Source organism: Bombyx mandarina, chromosome 01 (genome assembly GCF_030267445.1).
Source record: "Bombyx mandarina strain Sakado chromosome 01, ASM3026744v2".
Classification (NCBI taxonomy): domain Eukaryota; kingdom Metazoa; phylum Arthropoda; class Insecta; order Lepidoptera; family Bombycidae; genus Bombyx; species Bombyx mandarina.
This window is the reverse complement of record NC_143208.1, coordinates 3,455,858-3,482,947: the sequence shown is the minus strand read 5'-3', so window position 1 is coordinate 3,482,947 and position 27,090 is coordinate 3,455,858. Positions and strand designations below refer to the sequence as shown.

Genomic DNA, 27,090 nt, shown 5'->3' with positions numbered 1-27,090 from the left:
GACAATATAAACAATTAACAAAAAGAAAAACGTACAGAATATATAAAATGCACTAAAAAGTAAATAAGTTTGATAATCGTCTAATATCAATAAAAAAGTAGGCTTAAAATTAATCACCAAGCTTCGTGAGAACAGCCAACAAGAAAGCGAGTCAATAAAAACGATTTATAATTAAGGTGCAAAATGACAGTAATTTCAGTAATAGGATTTATAAAACATTTTACCTTTTGTGATTTAAAAAATTTGCTCCACCAGTTACAGACATCACGTTTAGTTATTTTTCCAAAATTAACGTTATCACGATCATATTTATCGAACATAGGAAGTAAGGTATATTCTTCTTCATCGGGTTCTTTGGTGCAGAATATCCTTTTCCATTTCGAAACTTTAATTGGAGTTTGTACAGTTATGTTTTTTGTTTTACTATATATGCTCTTTTTACAGCTCGACACGTAATTTGTTTGATTCTCCGAACTTAAGATAGAATTTACTAAAACATACATTTCAGCTATAAATTTTGGATCAGAATTAGCTTAATCTACAATATTATCCCTCACCTTCCGTTTCATTTAAAATATGACGACATCATATCTTAACATAGGTCTTGGTATAAAAAATGTACTGGTACTGAACTGGAATGTGGTAGTACTGGACCTCTTGTGACTCCGCACGGGTAGGTACCACCACCCTGCCTATGTCTACCGTGAAGCAGTAATGCGTTTCGGTTTGAAGGGTGGGGCAGCCGTTGCAACTATACTGAGACCTTAGAACTTATATCTCAAGGTGGGTGGTGCATTTACGTTTTAGATGTCTATGGGGTCCAGTTACCACTTAACACCAGGTGGGCTGTGAGCTCGTCCACCCAACTAAGCAATAAATAAAAAAAGATTTATTGATGTTAAAAATTTAATTTCAAAAGAGTTATGTATGTGTGTATGTGTGTTACAATAACATGCTATATTGGGTACCTTGATATAGATTCGCAGAAGAAAGTGATGCACTCCTTAATGAAAGCTCTCTGTCATTATACGACATCCAATTCACAAAGTATTTCATAGGATTTTGCACCATATTACTTCCCAAGAAAACAGTTCTACCAAAAGTGCTCGTTTCGTAAAGCTTCAAAAATAAAGGCGGACAGAACTCTTTAGTGACGATGCCTTCAAATATTTGACTAATCCTACCATTAGGAAAATTACAAATAGATTTTTCGTTAACAATAACATCGGATTTTATCGTGGTCGTTTCCATTTCAAACACCATACATGGCTTTTTAGTGATGGTGACGTTCCTTAGGCCCCACCAATAGATATCGACTCTGTAAAATAGAGAAAACTGCATGTAATACCTGTCATTATACAAAATAACTAAACCAACAAGAGATACTCTACTTATAACTATTCGATTCGGGAATGAGATGCGTAGGAAGTTTCTCCATTTTCTCACAGTTTTGATCCAAGTCCTGTACACCAGTTGCACAATACGTTGCATCTGTTGAGCCGTAAATAGTTGTCCTCATTACAGTCTCTGGGACCTTAAAAAATGGAAATTAGAAAATTATCTGTTTTACAATTTATTGTACAATAAAATATTTACGGTAGTAGTTTATTTTGTCATTTCTATCAATTCAAAAAATATAGAAATGTCCAATGAAGTGCTGCTATGACTAGAGGCGTAGACAACAAAAATAAGTGCTTAAAATATTCATCAAGGCTCTTTATCTAAAATGAATTTTACAGGCCAAGATTTACCTGAATCAACTGCACCGACATCAAAATCTGTCCTGTACATTCCATTCCATTATGAATCTTAAACCACTCAAGATTAGGCGCATATTCATAACCCTGCCTTTCATCTACAGCTGGAGTTATTTCCGATCTACCTATAAGACCAAAATTACCCTAAAATAAATAAAATAACTGGTTACGTCCGTAATTAAAAATCCATGTTTGCGATAATAAAATTATTAAATTATTTTTAATAATAAAAATAGGTATAATAATTTAATAGTATATTATATAGTAAAGATAATGAAAGTAGTATTTATTATCTTACAGCTAAATCAGTATCGAAGATTTCAATTAGAAGCAGCGGTGGATTTTTCATTAACCGTTGTGGGCTCATCAAAACCATTTTGTAGATTCTCAAAACTTGATTCCAGATTGGTGACAACGTTTTTTCTTTAACCTTTACAAGTAGTGATTTTTCAAATTATTAACAACAGTATATAAAAAACAAGTATTTATATTCGAGTCATACAAGAACAGGCGAGTCGCAACCTACGTTCGTTTCTTGTGTTGAATTAAGTATATTGATCCTCGCAAACGTATAGCCCATTTCAAAACGATCTGTACAGTCGAATTTCGCTTGATAAATAAATGCTCTGCATTCCAACATCTGGAATTGACGTCAATCAAATCAATAACATTGATACGAATGAAATACGCCTAGGAAGCTTGAGTGCATTTCTGCTCCGAAAAGAATCCCCTGATATTCAAATTATAACGTGCTTATAATTTTAAATTAATTTTTTCATAAAATTCCAGAAGCACTTTGTAAAATTTCGGAAACTGCAAATTGTTTACTCTCTTCAAACGTGAAGAAGAATTTTTGGAATTAATTGGCAGAGACATGTTGTGAATATTAAGTCGAGTCGGGTCGAGTTTTATTTGCTTCGGGTCCGATGTGCTGATAGTCCAAGTTTTATCATGCATGCCTTTCATGCCAGAAGTGCTACCTCAAAATTGGCCTCTTACGAATAACTTTTCAGTTTATGCGAAGATGTAAGCTACATATGTTTTTTTACTGGTGGTAGGACCTCTTGTGAGTCCGTGCGGTTAGGTACCACCACCCTGCCTATTTCTGCCGTGAAGCAGTAATGCGTTTCGGTTTGAAGGGTGAGGCAGCCGTTGTAACTATACTTGAGACTTTAGAACTTATATCTCAAGGTGGGTGGCGCATTTACCTTGTAGATAGATGTCTATGGGCTCCAGTAGCCACTTAATATCAGGTGGGCTGTGAGCTCGTCTACCCAACTAAGCAATAAAAAAAAAATGTGCACTCATGTTTTCACGGTTGGCAGATATGAGATAGCATTGTTATCAAAGCTAAGGTTTATATTGGTTTTTCTTCATTTCTTATTGCGTAGGTGATTAAACAAGCTGACGGCATACCTGGTGTAAGGTGGTTATCGGAGTCCGTAGACATCACAATGCGTTTTCCACCACCCACTTAGAATCATAAGGTCGAACATTTTAGTCACAGAATCTGATCGTTACTACCAAACTCCTACTGTTACTACAAAAACCCTTCCTATTTCTAACATAAATGAATTAGGCATTCCCATTTTAAACTTTTTCTCAGTATCCATCATTATATAAAATAAATAAAAATGATTATAATGGAGAAACTTGATCGATTTTTTCTATATACGTAGGGTGTATAATTCTTACCATCGAAGTCGTCTTTATACCCATTTCATAATTCTTTACTTTCATCTTGTAGCCATCAGGTAGATGCTCATCAAAGCTTTTTATTTGTTTGAAAAGACCCATCCACATAAGCATTTCAAGCTTACCGACGATACACGAACAAGTTCTAGTAGAATCGCAATGATACGGGCACTTTAAGGGCTATAAAATATAATGTAGGCTGAATTTTTGAGATAATTCTTAGTAGTCGCAAGAAAGATCAAGAACTTCTCCAAAACAAATCCTCCAAAAACTCGTTCATAGCAGATTTATGCAATTAGCGGCGTTTTGATTTAAAAACAAAATACACTTAATGCTCAACATCATATCTATTACATAATAAATAATGTTTCAGTTTGTTTGTGTAGTATTTCCTATATGACTTCAATCTTTAAAGAAGTCTGCTCCTATGGTCACACATGTCATATAAGATATATTTCTTTGAAGATTGAGAAATTGCGGTTGGTTCAAGGGCCTTATTATTAGGACGGATTGGCTCGAAGCCTCAGCTAGGAGAGGGCTTTGATAACAACTGTCTGACCGCATTCTAAGGACACCTAATAGAGCAGGCAGTTACTGCTGCTTCACTAATATAACTGCTATGGGATGGGAATCACGATCCACTGAGAAAATCCTGTGAGAAACTGAGCGAGTGGGCACTATGGACAAAGTGTCACTATGGACTAAGTGTCATAAGAACAAATTTAGAATGCTCTATGTTTTTCAAATTATTATTGCGGATAAAATAAAATTGTCTCGTTTTGCCGTCAATGGCTTCCTATAAAACAGACCTGAAAGTATATTGTGTGTATACATCCACATTTTTGTCCTGCTTCTTGAGGCACGAAAGAATGAATCACATCCGCTGGCGATATTTTTTTGTAAGCGACTCTCGAGCCCCCATTCAGAAGCCAGACCACAATATCTGGCCAAGGTTCTGGAATCTAAAGATTTATAGACAGGATTCCTAGATTACAAATTCAGATGAAATATAACTTAATACATGACTTAAGAATGCTAAAACTACGGTTTTATTTATAAGACATTTTTCTAATGATTCTGTCAATATAAAATTTGCCAATTACGCATTTCCAGTGACTTTGCAAATAAAACAGTATCACTGAGCTCTCACTCTAGCAAGGGATTGATTAACTGAAGTTCGGACCCATTGCATTAATTTATTGAGTATTTAAAAACGTTATGTTCTTATGATCATCAATGAGTACGACTTTGTTTAAAATCTGGAAAAACCTTGAATTTACATGTTAATAAAAACAATTTTGTCAAAGTTTTGTTGATTATTCAACATTCAACAAAATTGTTTTGATTATTTTATAATTGATTGATATAAAACTGATAAAATGAATTTATGAATTAAATGCCAATATGTAATGCCAAGTTAAGTTGTTAGGTTATTCATTTAATTAATTATAATGAATATTATGTCAAGCGACATATCACATTGTTATCTAGCATAATTTATTCAAGTAATTATTTTTATATTTTATTATGGATCCGCTCATTTCTTAATTGTGCTGCGAGAAAAATTGGGCAGCAATATTGTCTTTTGAATTTGTGTGGCTGTTTGTAATCTTTCAAGGAATAAATTAATAAACTCAAAATACAATGAGTATCGTAGCTTTAAAACTGGCCTTTCCGAAATATTTTAACAATTATGAATTTTTAAATTGTTCTATAAGTTCTTGAGCCTATATTTGACCATCAAGTAACTTTACATAATAATTATCGTCATGAATCGATATAAATTATTATCGATAACTTACATATTAAATTACATAATAAAAAACGATTGCGTTAATCGTAAATTGAAAACTTACCTTGGGTATCAAACTTCTTAAACTTTCTGCCATTGATTTGCTCTCTGCCAGCAGTGCCTTGAATTCTTTTTTAGAACCAAAAGCATAAATTTTCTCAGTGGATCTAATCATACCAGTAGTTGAGTCACCATAAATTCTCTTGGAAATTTTAAAATTTAAGTTTACCTATAGTAACAAACCATAAAATATAGCAATTTTAAATATATTATCAATTAGGACAAAAAACAAATGATGAATATCATTTTTAAATACAAAGCCGCTCGAATGATGGTCACGTTGATTTATGAATTATGTATGTCAAATAAGTCAATTGCTAGTTTATTGTAGTGCTATCTTTGGACAGTATTGAAAATAGTTTGAAAAAAGTAACAAAATCTAAACAACTTTTTTCTTTTTATTGCCCTTGTAGGCAGACGAGCATACGGCCCACCTGATGGTGAGTGGTTACCGTCGCCCATGGACTTCAGCAATGCCAGGGGCAGAGCCAAGTCGCTGTCTACCGCTACCTGCTTATTTACATAAAGTCTGAAAATAGTGTAACGCATTTGCTATTCTACTAAGACACTCAAGTCAGAATGCCCATCGTCGTAATTTTCCCGAGTTTCCTCAAAACCTACATACCAATAATACCCTTTACAATTACAATGACGTACAATAGCATCCTCCTGTAACTTCAGAAGTTTCTGATCCAACTCTGTCTTATGTTCACAAGAACTTTCTTTCACTGTCTCTAGAAAATGTTTAAGTCCTCGAACTAATTTATCTAGAGCATTATTGAGTTCACATATAAATTCTTGTGGATTTGACGATTTCGTTGTCTTATATCTTTTTTCAATTTGAGACAAGCTATATTCCTGTAAAGTCAATAGTAATTCACTGTAATTCGATATTAGGGATACTTTCAAATGAACATCGAGTATCGATATTATATCAAATTTTAGTTTACACATTTTTTATAATAAGGCCATTGTTTATTAGAATAAATTTGTACTATAGTATATGTTCTGTTATTGTATTTTTGTGAACCAAACAAGACAACGCAATTTAACATTACTTTAGGAATACCTAGTGGTATCCAAAACCAGACAGCTGTAATATTGAAGTGGAAATAGCACAATTTCCCCGTGAGATATAGGTTCAAAGTTGAAACTAATTTTACCTTTCCTAAAAAATCAATACTTTCAATAATATCCAATCCTATAATTCTCATATATAATTACTCTTACATCATATATAATCCTATGCTTTTTTTATAGCTTAGATAGGTGGACGAGCTCACAGCCTATCTGGTGTAAAGTGGTTATTGAAGCCCATAGACAACTGCAACGTAAATGCGCCACCCACCTTGAGATATAAGTTCTAAGGTCTCTCAGTATAGTTACAACGGCTGCCCCACCCTTCAAACCGAAACGCATTACTGCTTCACGGCAGAAATAGGCATAGTGGTGGTACCTACCCGTGCGGTCTCATAAGAAATCCTACCAACAGTAAAATCGATCAAGGGACGCAATAGCGTTGACCCGATTTTATCATTAACAACATAGTTATGTATTCTTGAATTTCCTAAACTAAAATAAATACCAGGTCCATGATGATTTCTTTAATGACATTATTTCTGTACATCTTGAACCTCAAGTCAGGAAGTCGAGTGGCTAGCTGCAAAACTGGAAATGCGTTCGAAAAATCCAAATGTCCATAAACAGGACTAGTTTTGATTACATCTAAAGGTCCTGTGTAGTGGAGTTTTCTAGATCCTTTTAACAAAAAAACAAAAATCATTAGAGCAATCAACTAAAAAACTAAACCCGTAAACAAATTCAACTTACGAATCTCATTCCACAGAGTCTCAAATTCTGAAACAAACAAAACTATCAATGAATATCAGTTGACATTAAATTGATATTATTTATATTGAACTTAAATAAGAACCTCGATCTCCCGGACTGCCTGTAGAAAAGTCTCCAACGGTAATAGCAACACCGCAATACTTTCCAACAATTCGACGATCAAGTAATGATACTTCAAATAATGGACACATTACACAGAATTCTTCAATAGGCCATAAGTTTTCCTTAGAATTTGGGAATCTCATATTTAATAAGAATTAAATTAAATTATAAAATCTATTTAAATCTTATACCTTTAAACGAGCAATTCTTGTATATTAATATATATATGTATAATCTGAATCTCGGAAACGGCTCCAACGATTTTCATAAAATTTAGTATACCCCCTGTATTTCGGGGGCGATAAATCGATATAGCTACGATATTTTATTTTCAGAAAATTTTGTTTTATTCGTGTCTTCAAATCTTCCCGACATCTATTGGCGAATCATAAGACTATTTTTCTTAATTGAGGGAAACTAACCAAGATGGCGTTATCAAAAAAAAATCAAATCGGTCATCATCTAGGAAAAATTAATTGCTGTTCGTTAGTCTCGCCAAAACTCGAGAACGGCTGGACCGATTTGGCTAATTTTGGTCTTGAATTAGTTGTGGAAGTCCAAAGAAGGTTTAAAAGGTAGATAAATATGAAAATGCTCGGAATTAAATAAAAATAACAATTTTGTTTTTCCTTTGATGTGTCCCCCGTCGGACGGATTCCTTTTATTTGTTTTAAGTTTGTTTTATACAAATTTTAGGTCTTTTATTTATCGATTAAGGCACTACGAAGTCTGCCGGGTCAGCTGGTATTATAATATATTACATTACTGCAATACATTACTATAGTAAATATAATATATTAATTTAGTTACTCTAAAATTGATGTATACCAATGCGTTAATAAAGAAAAGTATTTCATACCAGCTTCAAGTTTGCCACTGGCTCTACAATTTTACTCTTCACGGGTTTCTCGTAATATGGTACAGTCGTTTTTAATGAAACCAGTAAGGAACCTCGGTAGAAAGGGCTATCGTTCGTGGTGGCCACGGTGTGTGTTGATAAATCGTCGTACATTGGCAACAAGGACGGTCCAAACGTGGGCAAAAACCCTGTAAATAGGTTCTAGTGATATTTGACTAATCAAAAAACGCTACTTTATTTTCTTCTCTTAATTATACTAATATATAAATCTACAGTGGTTTTTACGGATGTTCCGTTATAACTACTGAACCATGCACCCGATTGACTTGAAACTTGGTATCCATGTAGAAAATACATGTACTTAATGGTTAGGCTAATATTTATATGAGTGTTGGACTCCCTACACCAGTTGCGGGGGCGTTAATGATGAGAATCTTTGTGGAGGTGAGAAATACTTTTAAATGCCCATCGAAGCAGTCGGGTACAGCTAGTGTACTATAAACACATTATAAGCCTCATAATAAAAAAGGTTACATTTTTAAATACCATTCAGTCAGAAATAGTTGATTTGGGCAGTTCGCTTTAGCTGTGTCTCGTATTAAACTGGTCATTAAAATCTGACAGGGATTCCATAACACTCACAGACCTGAATACGAAGTCTCAATTGTATTGGTCTATCGAATGGAAATATACGACTACCCTGCACTCTACTAATGGCTATCTTCAACACCTCATAAACTATCAGAAAACGCAGGGGAAAGAACTATACTGAGATGACCCTCTAAATCAAGTATTGTTTAAGAGCTTCTTGTCTTTTAGCCTTATCATATTATACTGAAAAAAGAAACAAAGGCTTTTGGTATGAAAATAATAGTTAAATCACCTTTTTCACCGTCGTGGGATAACAATCGCAAATTCAATGACGTCCTAGCTATAACTTTGAGGCAACTCTCAGCTGAATAAACTTCAAAGTATATGATTTGACACATGTTCGGAAACATTTCAACTATGCTGATTCGTTCATTATATACTGGACAATGTGTGCGTTGCTGTACTGCTGTTCTTGCCTATATTAGTAATAATTTGAAATGCGTCAGAAGCATATATTAAACATTTACATATTTAATACTCAACAGTTTTATTTTCTAAGACAGAAGACTTATCTCTTCACTTTTTCAGTGGAATATATTCGCCAAAAAATTATTTTAGATACTTGACATTTTAAAAGTACTTTTCGTTTTTTTTATTAGCTTCATCTCATTTGATAACTTTATCTACTAAGCAAATCACAAATTTGCTACAACATTTTAATGCCAATTTACTTCATTAATCAAAATTCACGAGTTACAAGAAAAAGTTCACAAACCCCAATACCGCAAAACGATATCCTGACATATGTACTAGGTGGTTTTCCGAATCGCTTTTCGCCACCGGTAGTAGTAGTAGCGGGAAGACCGAAAGCTCCATGAATTGTAATTGAAAAATTAGCTCGCTGCTGTTCCGAACCTGACGGCAACAGGAGATTGCTAAAAGAAAACGTTCAATATCATTCCTGTTATTGTGTTCGTTTTATTTTAAAGTTTGCAAATCAACAACTGGTGCGAACTGGTCCTCTTTTCTTTCTCCATTTGGATCTGGATTTAAGTCTCGGGTTGTTGGCACGTTCAATCGTCTCCGCTCTATACCAACAGTTTTCCAATACATCGCCATCTATTATTTCTAAATCGAGATATTAGATTGAAAATTAAGCTAAATTTATTTAACGGTAAGGACAATGAAAGCTGATAGCGGAAAATTAAGTCGAATCTGCGCAATATACCACCGCTCACTTTCTCATCTGGAGAGGGTACAGACCCGGGTAGACATGAGAAGCCTTGAAATGTGAAATTTATAATATTACCTTATTTTCTGGTGGTAGCGCAGCTTGTTAGCCCCCAAGAGTAGGTACCAACACCACCCTGCCTATTTCTGCCGCGACGCATTAATGCATTTCGTTTTGAAGGGTTGTACTAAAAAACTGAGACTTTAGAACTCATGTCTCAAGAGGGGTGCCATTTACGTTGTTGATCTCTATGAACTCCGGTGACCACTGAAAACCAGCTGCGCCACCAAAATAAAAAAAATAAAAATTTCGTTTATATATACTCACTCTTCGACTTTTTCATAATTATCAACAGATGGCAAAATCTGGCTGTCTCCTCTAAATATTATTGAAATGTCAACTTTCAAAAATCCAACAACTGCTTCCGAAGGATCATTTCGCGAATCCAACTGAGCCCATTTATGGAAAGCTCGATGGTCTATATCAGAATATTTACAGAAAATATATTGTTTTAAAAAAAACTTCACTGACTATTATATGTAACTATATTTACGTAACAAGACCTAGAAATTTTGCGATATGTAATTTCAGGCGCGATATTTCTATATTATCTTCTAAATCAAAATAAAAAACTGGAGTATTTTTTCTACTTATTCTAGGATTTAGTGAATTAGTAGAATTGTATAAATCTAAACGCGAAGCAATGATAACAGAGGAAAAAGAAATAAAACAATATATACGCTTTCGTTATTGCAGTTCAACAAAAGAAAGACCAAGGCCTGTAGATTTGATCACCTGAATTGAAACATTAGGTCGCAATCTTAATTCGATTTATATTTAAAAATAAGTTCGATTAATATTTAAAAATTAGTCGTCGTGACCTAAAAGATAAGACGTCCGGTGCATTCGTGTTGAGCGATGCACCGGTGTTCGAATCTCAGGCGGGTACCAATTTTTCTAATGAAATACGTACTCAACAAATGTTCACGATTGACTTCCACGATGAAGGAATAACATCGTGTAATAAAAATCGAACCCGCAAAATTATAATTTGCGTAATTACTGGTGGCAGGACCTCTTGAGAGTCCGCGCGGGTAGGTACCACTGCCCTGCCTATTTCTGCCTTGAAGCAGTAATGCGTTTCGGTTTGAAGGGAGGTCAGCCGTTGTAACTATACTTGAGACCTTAGAACTCGGCAACCCCCTTTCAAGGTGGGTGGGTCATTTACGTTGTAGATGTCTATGGGCTCCAGTAACCACTTAACACCAGGTGGACTGTGAGCTCGTCCACACATCTAAGCAATTCTTTATTCAATTATCGATGAATATATACTAACGTGGTAATGCCCATATTGTTGCCAATTCGATGCCCGCTTCTCCGATGGAGCGTGGTGGAGCGCAACAACGAGGCTCCATCACGGCCAGCCACAAAATCGTTCGTTGCATCCCACGGATGCTCATGAAAAGATCAAAAGTGAAATTCTACAAAAAATTAACTTAGTTCCAAAGCGGTCACTTCAATTTCGTTGAGCCGATGATTAATTGGACTTTTTATTGTATTGTTAAATAAATATACATAAATATATTGTTACATAACTTGTAATATATTGTATATATATAGTTATATTGTTAATAGCGAATTTAATTATAAAAACACGTTTGGTATATTTTTCCTGGCGGAAATGATAGCATTTTTTGTCAAAAAGCTATCTGTAAAATGTCCGTGAGCAAGTTTTTTGTGTTAATTATTTTTAATTTTTAATTTTTTTATTGCTTAGATGGGTTGACAAGCTCACAGCCCACCTCGTGTTAACAAAATTAGACGTTGATGACAAATTAAAATTGATAAAGTTATTACACCATCCGATACTGTAGCTACAGCTTATATGTCTCCTCCAATACTCCCTGTAATGAACGTGTGACGACTGCATCCATGACCTTCAGCTTGTCTCTACTATTTCTACTAATTTGACTTATTTGGGGTAAATACGCATTTTCTTCTTCTTAAACTTAAATTATTTCCTTCAAATTTTTTTTCCTAACCCCACAGTGCCTTCTCAATGATCAAACGCAAATTCACTAATATTATGCTCTATTATTTATTTAAATGTTTCGTCGACATTTCTAAAAATACCATTCTACACTTTAATATATAATAATATTAATGACAATAACTAGTATTGTTATTATAATACAATATTTTAATATAAATTTCATACCAGAGTAAAAATTAACAGAGGATCGAGATACCTATTCACAGGATTGCTCAAACGTGGTTGGAGAAATTCTTTTAGAACACTTAAATTCATAAGAATTCATAAGAATACAGACCTCTCCGTAATAGGGCTCCAGCATATTCCTTCTAATTGTAGTTCTGTATTTTTTCTTTTCTATTGAAAGCAGTACGTACGAGGTAGCTGCGCGAGGATTATTCCAATGTAGCTTGCTAGCTTCTAACACAGTGACTAATATCTATACGGCAATTACATTGTTTTGATTATTTTTATCGAATTTTATTATTTAGTCGACTTCAACACAGAAAGCTCGACTTACGGCAAAAATAGGTAGTATTTAATCAGGCGGGCGGGCGAGGTTATTATACGACCTACTACCAATGAATCCACTCAACTAAATCTACCCCAGAGATTGTTAATATCCAACATACTTGACTATTCCTAACTAGTAATCTTTGGCTACGTAGTGGGTCAAAACTATTATTATTAACATAAATAACAAATATTAGCATTAAACAATAAATGATGATTGGTTTGCTTGTAAGTACAAAGTTTCATTGTATTTACATACAGAACAATAAAAAACAGAAAAGTCAATCTACCTTTACATGTAAATTTTAGTTTGAAACTTCACAAATGAACCGCATATATTCATTTGTATACCTCATGAGGCTACATACGATTTTGTATGTACATATAAACTCGCATACATTCAACAAATTCTACATAAAACGTTCGTAAATAAATCACACATCTGAAAGTCGTCATTGTCCGCGTATCCGAAGACTGGCCCACTAAATTATCGTGCCGCGCAATACGCATTAAACAGAACCCGTCCGCGCATACCTCGCCGCATAAGGGCGCCTTATAATCGAGGCAAAAAGCCGTCTCGTTTCCAGAGAACAAACATTAATAATTTATAAACTATACCTGAATGTACCTAGAGCTGTCTTCCGGGAGTTTATCACCGGCAACGGGTCCGGTTCGTATCGCGACAGGTTTTTGCCGGGGTCCCTCCACTTCGTTACGCATTATTTATTTATAAGTGATATGTAATAAATGGTATGTAATTTGTACATTGTACGTTTTACGTCTTGTAAGAGCGCTTGCGTCTGACGTGCGTCGTATTTAAACGATCGCATTTGACATTGCGCCTCGTTTCGTCAATCATAAAGAAAGAACAGAACAATTAATTTCTAAATGTAAAAAGTTCTATTAATCTGTGTAATAGAGCCGAGAATTATTCAATCGCACACAAATGCTAACATCTTACGTCATCGCTTTAGATGTTATTGTTCATACAGTCGCGGTTGTCAGAAGAAGATCAGCTGATTACTGTAATCCATTATTTTACAGCATATTGTGTTCATAAGTAAACTAATATTAAGGAAGAGCCAGACGGATCCCACTTAGGCAGCATACAACAACTGATTCTATTAAAATTAAATACACATACCGCTTCACCTGTAAGACAATTCTCTTCTAAGTTATTTCCGGAACTCATACTTTCAATGCAATTTACATACGTGGGGAAATATTATTTGGAACTAGTGTGCACATCAACATACAGATATTATCATAAGTACATAACAGGGTCCAAATAGTCTGTAAACTATCGATATGAATGTATTGGTGACGTCATTATAACATAATACCTATATGTAGTGACGACCCAGTATAGTGTGTGCAAAACGAACGATTGGAGAAATCAATAATTAAATCGAAAAAAAACTTCTATGAATCTAACTATGAATTAAAAGTATATATTCAGTTTCATAATTACCGCGTAATTATGTACCTGCACATTTCGCATTTTATAGTCCCGAGAACTAGCGTTCAGTTTTTTTTTTTGCTTCGATTACTTCAGCAAACAATACATTCAAAAGTAATTCATTGAGCATTAATTAATACCCACACAAACGTCATAAATATAAATTTCCAAAGAACTAATTAAATAACGTATTAATAACAATAAATTGATCGATAGATATCTGTGGCTACCGGATTGGCACATTCGATTCGTTAAAATATTTTTATTAGATTTATTGCAACACAATATGTCTTAATGAGATCCCTTCGTCCTATCAGAGATTGTTGAAATATCTAACGTTTTTGCAAACCCTGCTCAGGCTCGTCTTTTTTATTGTTTTTAATATCTAAGTTCTTGGTGTGGTGGGAACTAGTCGGTAGACTATGTATGTTGCTAGTAGGGAATCTTGTGAGCACGATTCCGTAGCCTTTTCTTGCACACGTGACAATCAAAAATATTTCGGTATTCGAAGCTCTCAAATTTTCAGCTCCAAACTGCATTATTTTATCTCCTAGCTGAACATTCAACACAAGCTGAGACCTAAACATACAAGTATATTTTATGAAGGATCAAGGATGGGTCAAATGAAAAATAAACGTTACAATTGAATTTTAATATATTAAATCATTTTCATGTATAAATATGTGTCTGTCCTACATTCGTATCTAATAATACTACGCTTAAATACTAAATAGTTAAAGATGGCGTTAAAGAGAACGTTCTCGAAGCCGCGTTACCGTTAGTACTTTTACTTTTAGTAAGATTGTATTTCGGGAATCAGTAAGGTAAGAGAATGACGGCACTCCGCCGCGTAAGCCCGAGGTCACTGACCTCGCGCGTCATCTGATTTTTAGGCTGCGTTACATTGCGCGGTATTCGGGAAACAATCAGTACAAGTTGTTTCGTCGATCGTGTTATGGATCACTTATGCATTCGAGAACGACTCCAACACCCTCTATATGAATACAAATACATTTTACGTTCGTCATCAAAAGCTGAGTAGAGACAACATGATATTGTTTTTGTTAATTATTCGAAAACAGCTATTGAGCGTCTTGTACAGAGAACAAAAGTAATGTTCGATCGTTAAAACGACATATATAAAAATCGTGACACACATAATATGTATATTGGGTATATAATATAGTGTTACAGTAAATTAGTTGTAACTAGCACGTTTTATGCGCAGTACTTTTTATGAATACACAAACATTGGTTTGGCACTGATAAGTTCACTGATAAAAAAAATACCTGTTTTGTTTTTATACATATAAATATTTGGCGTAAATTCATATAAATTTTAAACATTTTTTTTATTGTTTCAAAGAAGATGAGTTTCTTGTGCGATTCGTGTATGTGTGTGTGCGTGAGTGTTTTTTTTTTTTAATTCTATATGTTTGACATTTTTTGCGTACCGCGACTAATAATTATTCGCTGTGCATAATATTAGAATAAAATTAACCCTTGCAATCAATTTTTATAGCGTGATTAATTTCTTTGATGCATTATGTACGTCTTGAATATTACATCTACTGCACCTACTCCCATAAATTTGACTGTGGTCTTGGTATTCCTGATATCCAGAATTCATATTAAACTCTTGCCGTACCTAAGGTAATGAAGAAGAAATGTAATATATATATATAAAAGCAAACTGACATGTAACCAGAGTAACTTATATATGTGTTCTGTTGACACGAAAAATATTAATTTTATTAATTATAATAATGAATCATTTCGTTAAATAATCTTGTTTAAATTTTACTCGATTCTTGGTTAAGCACTTCTGTCATGCCGAAACTGTCCACATTATCATTATTTGAATAGAATATTTAATACCATGCAACTTTAAGTTGCACACAAAATTACGTTTGTATGAACAAAAATAAATTAATATGTCGTGAAACGTAACGAACAATTAGTGACATCTTATAATAGCAGCATAAGTAATACAATAATAAAAATATACAATATGGCTACCAGTTGAAAACCTTTGACCATAATTTTTTATCAGCTGGCAATAATCAAATGTATAATATGTAGTTCCAGATATTTTAGCAAACTCGCTCTTCTACAAGCCTCTTCTTAAATATATATCAAATACCATAGGTGAACTTTAAAGTTATACTATAATGAAGTGAAATTGTGACCTTACTACGGGCTCATAAGGACTCGCATCCAGGGCCGTAAAACAATCTCAAAAAAAATAATAATAATAATATGTAGTTAAATTATGTTCCAAGAAAAAAAACAAAGTACTCACCAAAAAACGATTTAACATAATATATTGAATAAATAAAATAAAAAATATATATCACTGTCAACCATCTCGCGTGACACCTTTTATTTGACAAACTTTAATGTACTATCGCAAGAATATTATGTTTTCAATAAAAATCACATTAAATTTGTGTTGACATATTTTTTTCAGTTTTTTGTTGGATCAAATTTCAAAGTACAAATTATTTGCGTAAAATTATAATCTTAATGTACGTAATTTACAAACACTTTTATGTATTTTTTTAAAATATTATTATCAACGAGATTACAACATCTGTCATCAATGGCTTAGGACATACTTAAGTACATATATTAAATGACATACAACTATCTACATAAAGAGCACGAATAAATTAATTATAAAAAATAAATTCCATTAAAACTTAGTTAATCGAAATACTATAGTTGTACTATATCAATATAATCATGCTATTTTTGACGTCGCATTAGCGTATAATGAATTGCAATGAATAAATCGTTTTAGCATTCAAGTGTATACTAATAAAACACGAATGAAAAAGTAACTAAAATTTATGATTTATTCGATATTATTCTGATTGTCGGATAAAATGTAATATAAAACCGATTTATTTTTTACATTGAGCCATTGTTCAGGAATGAAATCTTGCTTGAATAACGAAAATCATCAATAGCTTTTACAAATATTTTTTGTGATCCTTATAAATATCTAGAGAACTGGTGGTAGGACGCAATTATTATTTGCGTAATTACTGGTGGTAGGACGTCTTCTAAGTCCGCAAGGGTAGGTACCACCACCCTGCCTATTTCTGCCGTGAAGCAGTAACACGTTTCAGTTTGAAGGGTGGGGTAGCCGTTGTAACTATACTGAGACCTTAGAACTTATATCTCGAGGTGGGTGGCGCATTTACATTGTAGATATCTATGGGTTCCAGTAACCACTTAGCACCAGGTGGGCTGTGAGCTCGTCCACGCATCTAAGCCATAAAAAAAAGAACCAAAAATAGTACATATGTATTTCCATACAAAGTACTTAAAAAAATGGATAATTGACTACATTGATAACTGATACATTACAAGAAAATATTATGCAGGTTGAAATTTGACAACATCAAATGGTTCTCTTTCAAATAATGATATATTTTAGCTATCTGGATCGAATTTATTTGATTGGCTGCGTAACCCACAACGCTTAGTTCACTGATTTCTGACGTCATAAGTCAGTATAAAGATTACTGCTCGCTGATAATATTATTTTATCTGTATAAACAGAATTAAATGGCCTCACTATTCGGCTTTTACGGAAAAATAATAGGAGAATTTCCCTGAAAATGAAAAAAATCCACAATAACATCGTAGGTAAGTCTGTGATCACTATGTAATAAGAAATCTATGACGTCACAAGTCAGTAAGCAGACGATTATTTGTCAGATATTTACAAAAGAAGGCTACGTCAATAGCCCAAAGAATAATTTACTTTTGTCTAGTGAGTAATCTATTGAATAGTAAATGTTGAGTATGATCTTAAAATAGCAATAGTTCTTTGAACAATATCACCTTAAAACAGTCTGATTTGCATATTTTTTTTTATGTTTAGTAAAATTATAAAATATGTTTCTACGTATGACTAGTTCCTATAGTCCTTTTAAGAATATTAAATTTTAAATTATTTTGGAATTTAAGTGATACGTGTCATATTATTATCTCAGCTATAGCTGCTTATACGTGATTAACGTTAACGTTTACCAAAACGATGATGTCTTGGGAGAAAATTTACGCACTAATTATAAATCTAAACTAATATAAAAGCCTCAAAATTACTTTAGATTAATATGTAATATAAATAGTTTTAAATGCACTAAAAAATATTTAGTATTTTTTACGATCTTATATATCAGAAGTGTCTTTTATTACAGGAATTAATTATACATATATTTTTATTATGATTAATAAGATGATTTCGGAATTAAATCAAATTCATAGTTTGAGAATTAAAAACTGAATGAAAATAATGTACAGGTTTTTTTTAAAGAAACTGTTTTAGGTATTTTTAACACACACGAGATTGTCTGCCAGATGTTATAGATATCCCGATATCAAATTAGCAAACTTTCTAATATAAAATAAAACTTATCCTAAAACTAGTTTTCTACACGAGAGGGTAAGATATTATATACTCAAGCGCTAAAGCCAAAAATCGAATTTTCTTTTTATTTCGTAATTTTTCGTATTTTTATTTATTTTTCTCTGTGTAATACCAAAGCACTTCATTTAGAAGATAAATATGTAACACGGGTTAATAAGACGATTCAATGATATCAATCGAAAAGTTCTCCAAAAGGGAAATTCAATATTTGGCTGCCGATAGAGATAGAGAATGCGTTTGTAAAATGCTTTAATACTTAACAATATGAAGTAGATTATAACCATTAAGTGAAACAAATAATGTTATTATGTACTTAAAGTAATGTCACTTAAAATTCGCTGTCACTAAATACCAGAGTTCGTTTACCTTTCGTGGTTATAAAAGATCTTACTGATACAATTATCTGAGTAGATAGGCTGTCATTGTATTTTCAGCAACAAACTTCTTTAAGTCGACGATTTTGCATTTGTCAGTAAAGTTCATTGAACGCCATCGGATGGGGAGTATGTACCCTCAAATCTTCAAGGGGCTGGAGAGGCTCCGAGAGGATCAGCGCGGTGGGAACTATACTTGGTGTTCCACCGTTACCAGGGACAATCGAAGTATGACCATTAACCCCGTTCGTTTCTTGCCTCATCATGTTACGTCGCCATTTTGCGCGCGCATTTTGGAACCAGACCTACGAAAATAAACGTAAGTTAAGATACATAAAAATATGCATCTTGCTGTAATGCAATAATGCAAACCAATTTGATTAATTGGAAACTTCCTCATCTCTCAAAGTTGGTTGACTGATAATTACATTTTTATGCTATGCGATTGTTAATTAAATGAAGTTTTGTAGGTAACAAAGGAATGAGAGCATACATTTTTAAGATAATTTAATTTTATAGATGCCTTTTTTATTGCTTAGATGGGTAGACGAGCTCACAGCCCGCCTGGTGTTAAGTGGTTACTGGAGCCCATAGACATCTACGACGTAAACGCGCCACCCACCTTGAGATATAACTTTTAAGGTCTCAGTATAGTTACAACGGCTGCCCCGCCCTCCAAACTGAAACGCATTACTGCTTCACGGCAGAAATAGGCAGGGTGGTGTTACCTACCCGTGCGGACTCACAAGAGGTCCTACCACCGGTAATTACGCAAATTATAATGTTGCCGGTTTGATTTTTATTACACAATGTTTGTTATTCCTTCACCATGGAAGTGAATCGTGAATATTTGTTGAGTACGTATTTCATTAGAAAAATTTGTACACGCTTGCGGGGTTCGAACACCGGTACATCGCTAGATACGAATGCACCGGACATCTTATCTTTTAGGCCATGACAACTTCAACATACATGCATACATACAACATAATATGCTGCCGTTAAGGCCAGTAGTAAAGGTACACAATAATTTGCTAGTACATTTTTAATGATGAGTCTGGAACTTTTTTTATTACAATTCGAGGGGTGAAAGGCTATTTGGTTTAAGCGACATTTTTGCAATTTTACAGAACAGACATTTAAAGTTTAAAGTTTGGAAAAGATATCATAACAAAAAAACTTCTTCAATGAACTAACTACTCGACACAAATATTTGAATGAAGTAAAATTAATTGTAGTTCAATTAAAAATAACGAATTGTTAATGTTAATATGTACCAAATAAAATGCACCTTTAATTAGAAAAATAAATGTCACGTAAATTTTTTTTTTTGTCAGGAGGAAATCGCCGGACTCCCACCCTCCAGTGGGGATGGAGGGTGGGGCATTTCGGAGTCGAACCGACTAAAACCTCTAGTCGCTCAACAACCAACGTCCAACCCTCGCATGAGACAGAACTCATGAAAAGGCAAGGGGAGGAGAGTGAAGCGTTTAGTGCGGAGCACATCTCTCCCATCACCCTCCCCCTCGGGACGCCGGGCCAGCGATCGTCGGCGCCACGACCACCAGCCCTCTCGGTCGGCAGGCTGTCCGAAGCCCGCCTAGATGGCGCCGTTTTGAATAGGTTATCCTACGAAATACCCCGCTGGGTCAGAATCAGCGTGGGTCGAGGATAGCGGGCCTTCCATCACCCGGATGCTCTTGCGTAAAACGCGTGCAGAGCAGCTTGCACGTCGTCTTCTTAGGCCCCCTTCGCCGGGCCCCAGACCGACATATGAGGGGGACCCGAAACACTTAGAGGGCCAGGGCTAGGGCGAGATCCGCCTCCCTGGCCCCCGCTCGACGGCGGCGGGCTTGTGCGTCTCTCACGCGCCCCGCCGCCTCTTTCTGCGAGATGGTGCACTCGCAGAAGTCGAGCATCGCCTTCCACGACTCGTCGTTGCCGAGCATCGATGCCACAACACTCGGCAACGACAAGTCGTTTCCTATTTTTGCGACGAGGACACGGCGCCACCCCTCCCATGCGGGGCAGGCAACGAGCGTGTGCTCCGCCGTGTCCAAGTCGCAACCACAATGGTAACACTCTGCCGTCGGCTCGGCTCCGATCCGGGGCAGGAACTCACCGAAGCAACCATGCCCAGTGAGCACCTGCGTGAGCCGGAAAGTGAGGCGTCCTCTGTCACGATTCACCCAATCCACAAGAATCGGGCGAATCGCCTCGACGGTCCTACGACCAGCCGAAGGATCGGCCAGCCGCCTGGACCATGACTCCAGCACGGACCGCCGAGATTGGGCCCTCCGCGCTCTGACCACACTGGGGCCGGGACGCGCCACGCCCCGGGCACGAAGGTTAGCCCGCCACTGATAGTCAGCGGCGAGCGCCTCCGCCTCCAGGACCCAAGGTGGCGTCCCAGCCGGTACACACGCCGCCTCAAAAGAGATGGTGCGATAACCACGGATGAAGCTGACCGCGATGGTGCGTTGCGGCCGTTGCAGCAACGCGTAATTAAGCGAAATTTCGCTTAAACCAACTGTTACCCCTCAAATGAATTATACTGAATTCATCATCATCATCATCAGCCTTTATCTGCCCACTGCTGGACATAGGCCTTCCCCAATGCCTTCCACAGAATGCGGTCCTCCGCCTTCTGCATCCAACGACTTTCCGCCGTGCGCACTAATCATCAGTCCACCTGGTTGGAGGACGCCCCATGCTCCTGGTACCTGGACGTCCTAGGTACGACGTTAAGCTTCCTAGTCGCCAACCCGCACGTCCAGCTTGGTGACTTAAGGGCACAAACTTCCCAATGACAGGGCACAGAATGCTATACTGCATTATGATTTTCTAATTTTAAGGCAGCACCATCTAACGGAGGGATGCGTAATCTTTTTCATAAATCGTGCGCCCTCAAAGGTTTTCACGAATTGCGTATTGCTTGTTATTACTTACAAAGCGTTTGCAAATAATTCTCTAAATTATCCGACCTGGACTTATTTATTGAATTTAAAAAATGAAATGTACCTAATAATTTTCAGTTAATAGTTTGTACCAAAATTTATTTATATTTTACCATGTTTTATGTAATATAATAATATAATATATTCGTTTCAGTGTGGTATTCGAGAATAAGCTGCTAAGCTACTACTACTACTGTCATAAAAGATTATTAAACTCAAGCAGCTTATATCGGCGCATATCGATCTCTTTATCTCTTAAAATCAAATATGCGAACTAAGCTTTTTGTAATTATAATTCGTACACAAGTCGATAACCGTTACCATTGAAATATTGTATTTTCTGTGTAGTGACAATATTACACGGACTTGAATTGATTCTGGTAAACATTATAAAGTGGCGAATTTTCACAAAATTTTAAATCGACCGGTTTGTCGTTGATGATTCGCAGTCCATGCCGCCGCCGCGCGACTATAAAATTCACGACAAGTGGCCTCAAAAGGCGAGTCGTGATATTTTTATGATGTGGTCTTCGCTTAGGTAGGTATGCGTCAAAACTTACCACAAAAAAATAATAATATATGTAACTAGCTGTACCGTCCGCTTCACTGGGCATTTAAAATTAACATTATTATTTCTCACCCCCACAAAAATTCTCATCATTGACGCCCCCGCAACTGGTATAGGGAGTCCAACACTTATATAAATATTAGCCTATCCATTAAGTACATGTATTTTCTACATGGATACTAAGTTTCAAGTCAATCGGATGCATGGTTCAGTAGTTATAACGGAACATCCGTAAAAACCACTGTACATTTATATATTAGTATAGATTTCATCCAAAAAAAAACAGTGAAAGGAAAAGACCTAACCTGTAAGACCCTTTTCGAGAGTCCAGTCTTCTGGGCCAATTGCTTTAAGTCTTTCGCGTCAGGATTCTGGTTGATTGCGAAGTAAGATTTCATAGTCCGTAGCTGGTGATGCTTGAAGCTGGTGCGCATTCGCTTGGTCCTTTGCGTGTGGCTAGAAACGCTGCCTGGAGAGGCCACTGAAGAGTCATAAGCCAGAGACTCCATGGATGAAGACAGATCGCCACGATGCAGGATTTCTATGGAAGTTAACTGGTAAATTTTGGAGGTAAACTTACAAGCTTTGTGAGCAGAATGCTCCTGATACAGGATAAGTTCGCAAATTTGCAGTACATATTATTATAAAACAACTTTTGTATCTTTTTATGTTTTCCTAAAAATAAAAAATAAAAATAACATTCGCAATATTCGCTTAATATTATAAAATCAAAATAAAAACTTTAAAACAAACAATTGAGGAGTCCGTACATATAAAATCGACAGAAAGAAATAAACTTAAGTGGTTCAATAACGTTATAAAATCGTTATTACTTAATAAAATACTTCATAAAATTCTTTGTAAATTTCCAAATACATAGTATATTTTCCCTAACATCTAAACTATCATTGTATTTAAATTGAAACTCTAAATCCACGAGCACATAGATCTAAATAGAGTTTATGCAAGAAAGGAAATACGTTTCATTGCTGCAGTAATAAGGAGCTGACGTACCGTGAAGCCACATCCTACGGAATAACTAACTCTCATAGACAGGATGCTTAATTGCTTATAAGTTTGCAGATCGGAGGCTGTGGTCTCGTGATCGTTGGACCGGATTATGATATAGTTTTTGCTAATGGGAACGTTTTTGCTGCAGAACCATTGCCGTGGTTCCGGGGTCTGATCGCGACGAAGTTAGTGACTAGAAACGAGGCGACAATGGCCAAAAAAACCGCTGATATTGGGCCACTCTTCAAAAAAATGGGAATATATTTTTTATCTGGCAGCTAGCTACTCGAGTAAACGCCACAAGATAATTTCTACGCGACGATCTCTTTGAATCAATACGAACTCTTTAAAGTTCAAACTCTGTATTTTGTACCGCATATTCCATGGGGAGTGCTCTGAGGAATTGTTCGAGATGATACCAACGTCTCGTTTTTACCATCGCACCGCCCGCCACCGGAGTAGAGTTCATCCATACTACCTGGAGCTAATGCGGTCATCCACAGTGTGTTTCCAGAGGTATTTTTTGCCACGTACCATCCGGCTATGGAATGAGCTTCCCTCCACGGTGTTTCCCGAGCGCTATGACATGTCCTTCTTCAAACGAGGCTTGTGGAGAGTATTAAGCAGTAGGCAGCGGCTTGGCTCTGCTCCTGGCATTGCTGAAGTCCATGGGCGACGGTAACCACTTACCATCAGGGGGCCGTACGCTCGTCTGCCTAAAATGGAAATAAAAAAAAAATAAAAAAATCAAAAACTATTTTGACATAGAACAGAGAAGCGGGGTACTTCAATTTTTCTTAAAGGGTAACGCGAATTTCATAAATCCTCGAACGGAGAATGCCACTTTACAACGTAGTAACGTTATTTGAGGTCAAAATACATTATTATTCGTCATAGTATCCTAAAAAGATAGAAAGATAAATATAGGCCCAAATAAGATAAATATAGGCCCAAATAAGCCAAAGACTTCGCTCCAATTTTTAACGGAAATTCGTTAAATCAACGTACCAAACCAATTAGTGAATAACGAAGTTGACGGACGGAAATATAATTTTATAAAACGGCTTTTCGATCAAACCAAGTGTACGCCGCTTACGTGGATGTCAAAACAAATAACTCGACATGATGAATGCTCCGATAATTGGAACTATATTTCGATCTAATAAGATAAAGACTAATAGACAAGCACACTCATCATAACCAATGGTTTATAATCTATTAACTTGTGGCCTCGAACTTGGGTGGTTGCACCCAACGGTGCAAATCGAACTAATTATCAAAATATACGTTTTTATTTTATTTTAATTAAGTGTATTTCGCTCGTGGGGTGTCTTGTTGGTAATTAATTTTTGTTGTTTGGTTCTGCTTTTATTCAATTCGGTGTGCTGTCGGTTAATCTCTCATATTAAATTATTTTTAATGGGAATAAATAGGGCACTTAATTTGATGGAGTGTGGTTTGAATTTTTTTTTTTCTTTTTTAATGTTTGTCCATCGAATTATAAGTACGATTTACGGGTAACAACTTCGTTCGTTTTTAGTATACTTTATTAAAGCCAAAACTAGCGCATCACAAGAACAGTTAGAACAGATAATTACGTGAGTGTTTCTAAAAGACACGTTGACGATATCAGTTTAAATATTTTCTTACAGAATTCTTTTAGATTCTCAACTTAATAGAGACGTGCATTTTAGAAGTTATAAAATGAACATTGTTTCTTTGTATTTACTTTTCAAGTAATCATTACGTCTAATTTGAAGTACATTCATCTTACTAAGTAATCTGAAATATGAGATACGTTTTGATATAGCCTGCAACGACAGTGTTTTGTGACCAAATATTTTATTGCATACCAAACATTCCGCTATATTTACGTGTATCGGAATCCAAGTTAATGGGGCCCGGCAACGAATCGATCACCGCATTATGTACATGTTTTTCTTTTACAATCAAAATTAACATGTTACTGTATTAGAAAATTAAAAAAATAACTTCTTTGAAGTACTGCAATAAACCAAACGTGTTGTAAAAGCTTCGATATTAACCATTGGTTATAAAAAAAAATAAAGGAGCCACGGAGTTGTATATGTGTTTTATTGCAGTTGTAGGCGCCGTTTCTGACGGCTCTCAAGTCAAGCGATGTAGCGGATGACAAGATTAAGTGCTCTCGAATCATGAAGTAAACAATAAATATTCAGCTCCATGACTACAGCAAAGAAAACAGACGGTCGACAAACAGGAAAATAAATTCTGCACATTATTATTTAGGTATTTATTTTTAAATAAAATATAATAAGGGTAAATCCGAATGCTTTTTATTCATACCATTAAATCTTGTTTAAAGCAGTAGCGGTAGAAACAAAAAAAAAGAATATAATCGGTAGACTAACTATACGGTTAAGATCCGTGATATAGAATATAAACATAATATTATAATTATAAGCTTAAAAAACTTAATAATGTAAAAGGATAGAATCTCATTGATTCTTATTCTTCTTACTGGTGGTAGGACCTCCTGTGAGTCCGCACGGGTAGGTACCACCACCTCGCTTATTACTGCGGTGAAGCAGTGATGCGTTTCGGGTAGCCATTGTAACTATACTGAGACCTTAGAACTTACAACTCAAGGTGGTGCATTTACGTTGTAGATGTCTATGGGCTCCAGTGACCACTTAACACCAGGTGTACTGTGAGCTCGTCCACCCATCTAAGCAATAAAAAAAAACTTATAGGCTCACTGAATATAATAAATTTAATTTTTAGGTTTTTTTGTTTATACACAGTCGAAAGTTTATGTAGCGCTCCAAACACCAACAATAAAATTTCGGAGCTTGTAAAAAGATACTTCATCTGAAGCGAAAGCTGCTATTTTGGTAGATACCTAATATATTATTTGTTGTAATCAAATCCAGGCGGCTGTAATAAAACTTAAAAATCTCACAAACGCTAACTTCTTTCTTTGAGCTCTGGACACATCTCGTTTACAATTGAGCTTTGTACGCGGCTTTTAAATCGGCGAACTTATTACGAATCACGCATTACATATCAACTAGATTTAAAACTAAAAAGAGACAGTAAAATGCATAAATAACTCTACATCGGAACCCATAAATTGATATCATAAAAACCAAATTAAAATATAACAAAAAAAAAACCTCACTAAATCGTTACGAAGAGGCGGTCAATCAATTTCTACAAAAAAAAAGTATAGTCAACAGTTTAATACCTATATCCGAATCTTAATCACGAACAGACGTCTAATTAAAATAAATATGCCTCAAAAGACAAACCACCCTCGACCCCAAACACACCCTACGTAATAAACGGCGGTGTGCATTTACAACCGCTGTTTCGTAAAAAAAAATCATTTTTTTGAACCTGTTCTCACACCTGTCTTTTTAAATAACGTTTCATTAATTGCAATTATCTTTCGGGTACAGAAAGACGACTTTCTTTATTTCTGGTATCTTTTGAGCAATGCCTTAGTGATCTTATATCTTTAAACGAGCAGTTCTTGTTTTAAAATATATATATATATATATATATAATCTGTATCTCGGAAACGGTTCCTAGAATTTTCATAAAATTTAGTATACAGGGGATTTCGGGGGCGATAACTCGATCTAGCTACGATTTATTTTCAGAAAATGTTGTTTTATTCGTGTTTTTAATAATCAACTTTATCGATAATCAGCTTAAACATAAACTTTTTTTTATTGAAAAAAAATAATAAATAATATAATATAATATCAATATGTACCTAATTTGTATTTAAATATAATTTCTAAAAAACA

General features: G+C 35.3%; 2 protein-coding genes across 5 annotated transcripts in view; both read right to left on the bottom strand.

The window, feature by feature from the left end:
* LOC114246306 (ferlin misfire) overlaps positions 1–13,385 on the bottom strand; it is a 29,609-nt gene extending 16,224 nt beyond the window's left edge. The window contains exons 1-20 of the mRNA XM_028178781.2: positions 13,102–13,385; positions 12,269–12,409; positions 11,275–11,419; positions 10,266–10,416; positions 9,483–9,642; positions 9,000–9,183; positions 8,117–8,304; positions 7,238–7,379; positions 7,135–7,161; positions 6,890–7,062; positions 5,962–6,162; positions 5,309–5,473; positions 4,262–4,414; positions 3,453–3,632; positions 2,284–2,397; positions 2,056–2,187; positions 1,752–1,901; positions 1,392–1,534; positions 969–1,318; positions 225–490 (exon numbers count right to left, since the gene is read on the bottom strand). Coding sequence (XP_028034582.2) covers positions 225–490; positions 969–1,318; positions 1,392–1,534; positions 1,752–1,901; positions 2,056–2,187; positions 2,284–2,397; positions 3,453–3,632; positions 4,262–4,414; positions 5,309–5,473; positions 5,962–6,162; positions 6,890–7,062; positions 7,135–7,161; positions 7,238–7,379; positions 8,117–8,304; positions 9,000–9,183; positions 9,483–9,642; positions 10,266–10,416; positions 11,275–11,419; positions 12,269–12,409; positions 13,102–13,203 — 3,267 coding nt within the window. The 5' untranslated portion in view covers positions 13,204–13,385. The remainder of the gene's footprint in view (positions 1–224; positions 491–968; positions 1,319–1,391; positions 1,535–1,751; positions 1,902–2,055; positions 2,188–2,283; positions 2,398–3,452; positions 3,633–4,261; positions 4,415–5,308; positions 5,474–5,961; positions 6,163–6,889; positions 7,063–7,134; positions 7,162–7,237; positions 7,380–8,116; positions 8,305–8,999; positions 9,184–9,482; positions 9,643–10,265; positions 10,417–11,274; positions 11,420–12,268; positions 12,410–13,101) is intronic.
* Positions 13,386–14,579: 1,194 nt separating this feature from the next.
* The window catches only part of ap (apterous), a 51,055-nt gene continuing 38,544 nt past the window's right edge, over positions 14,580–27,090 (bottom strand). For all 4 annotated transcript variants that reach the window (XM_028179808.2, XM_089727466.1, XM_089727473.1 and 1 more), the window contains 2 exons: positions 22,591–22,826; positions 14,580–19,065 (listed from right to left, as the gene is read on the bottom strand). In XM_028179808.2, the coding sequence (XP_028035609.1) occupies positions 18,856–19,065; positions 22,591–22,826 (446 nt within the window). In that variant the 3' untranslated portion in view covers positions 14,580–18,855. The remainder of the gene's footprint in view (positions 19,066–22,590; positions 22,827–27,090) is intronic.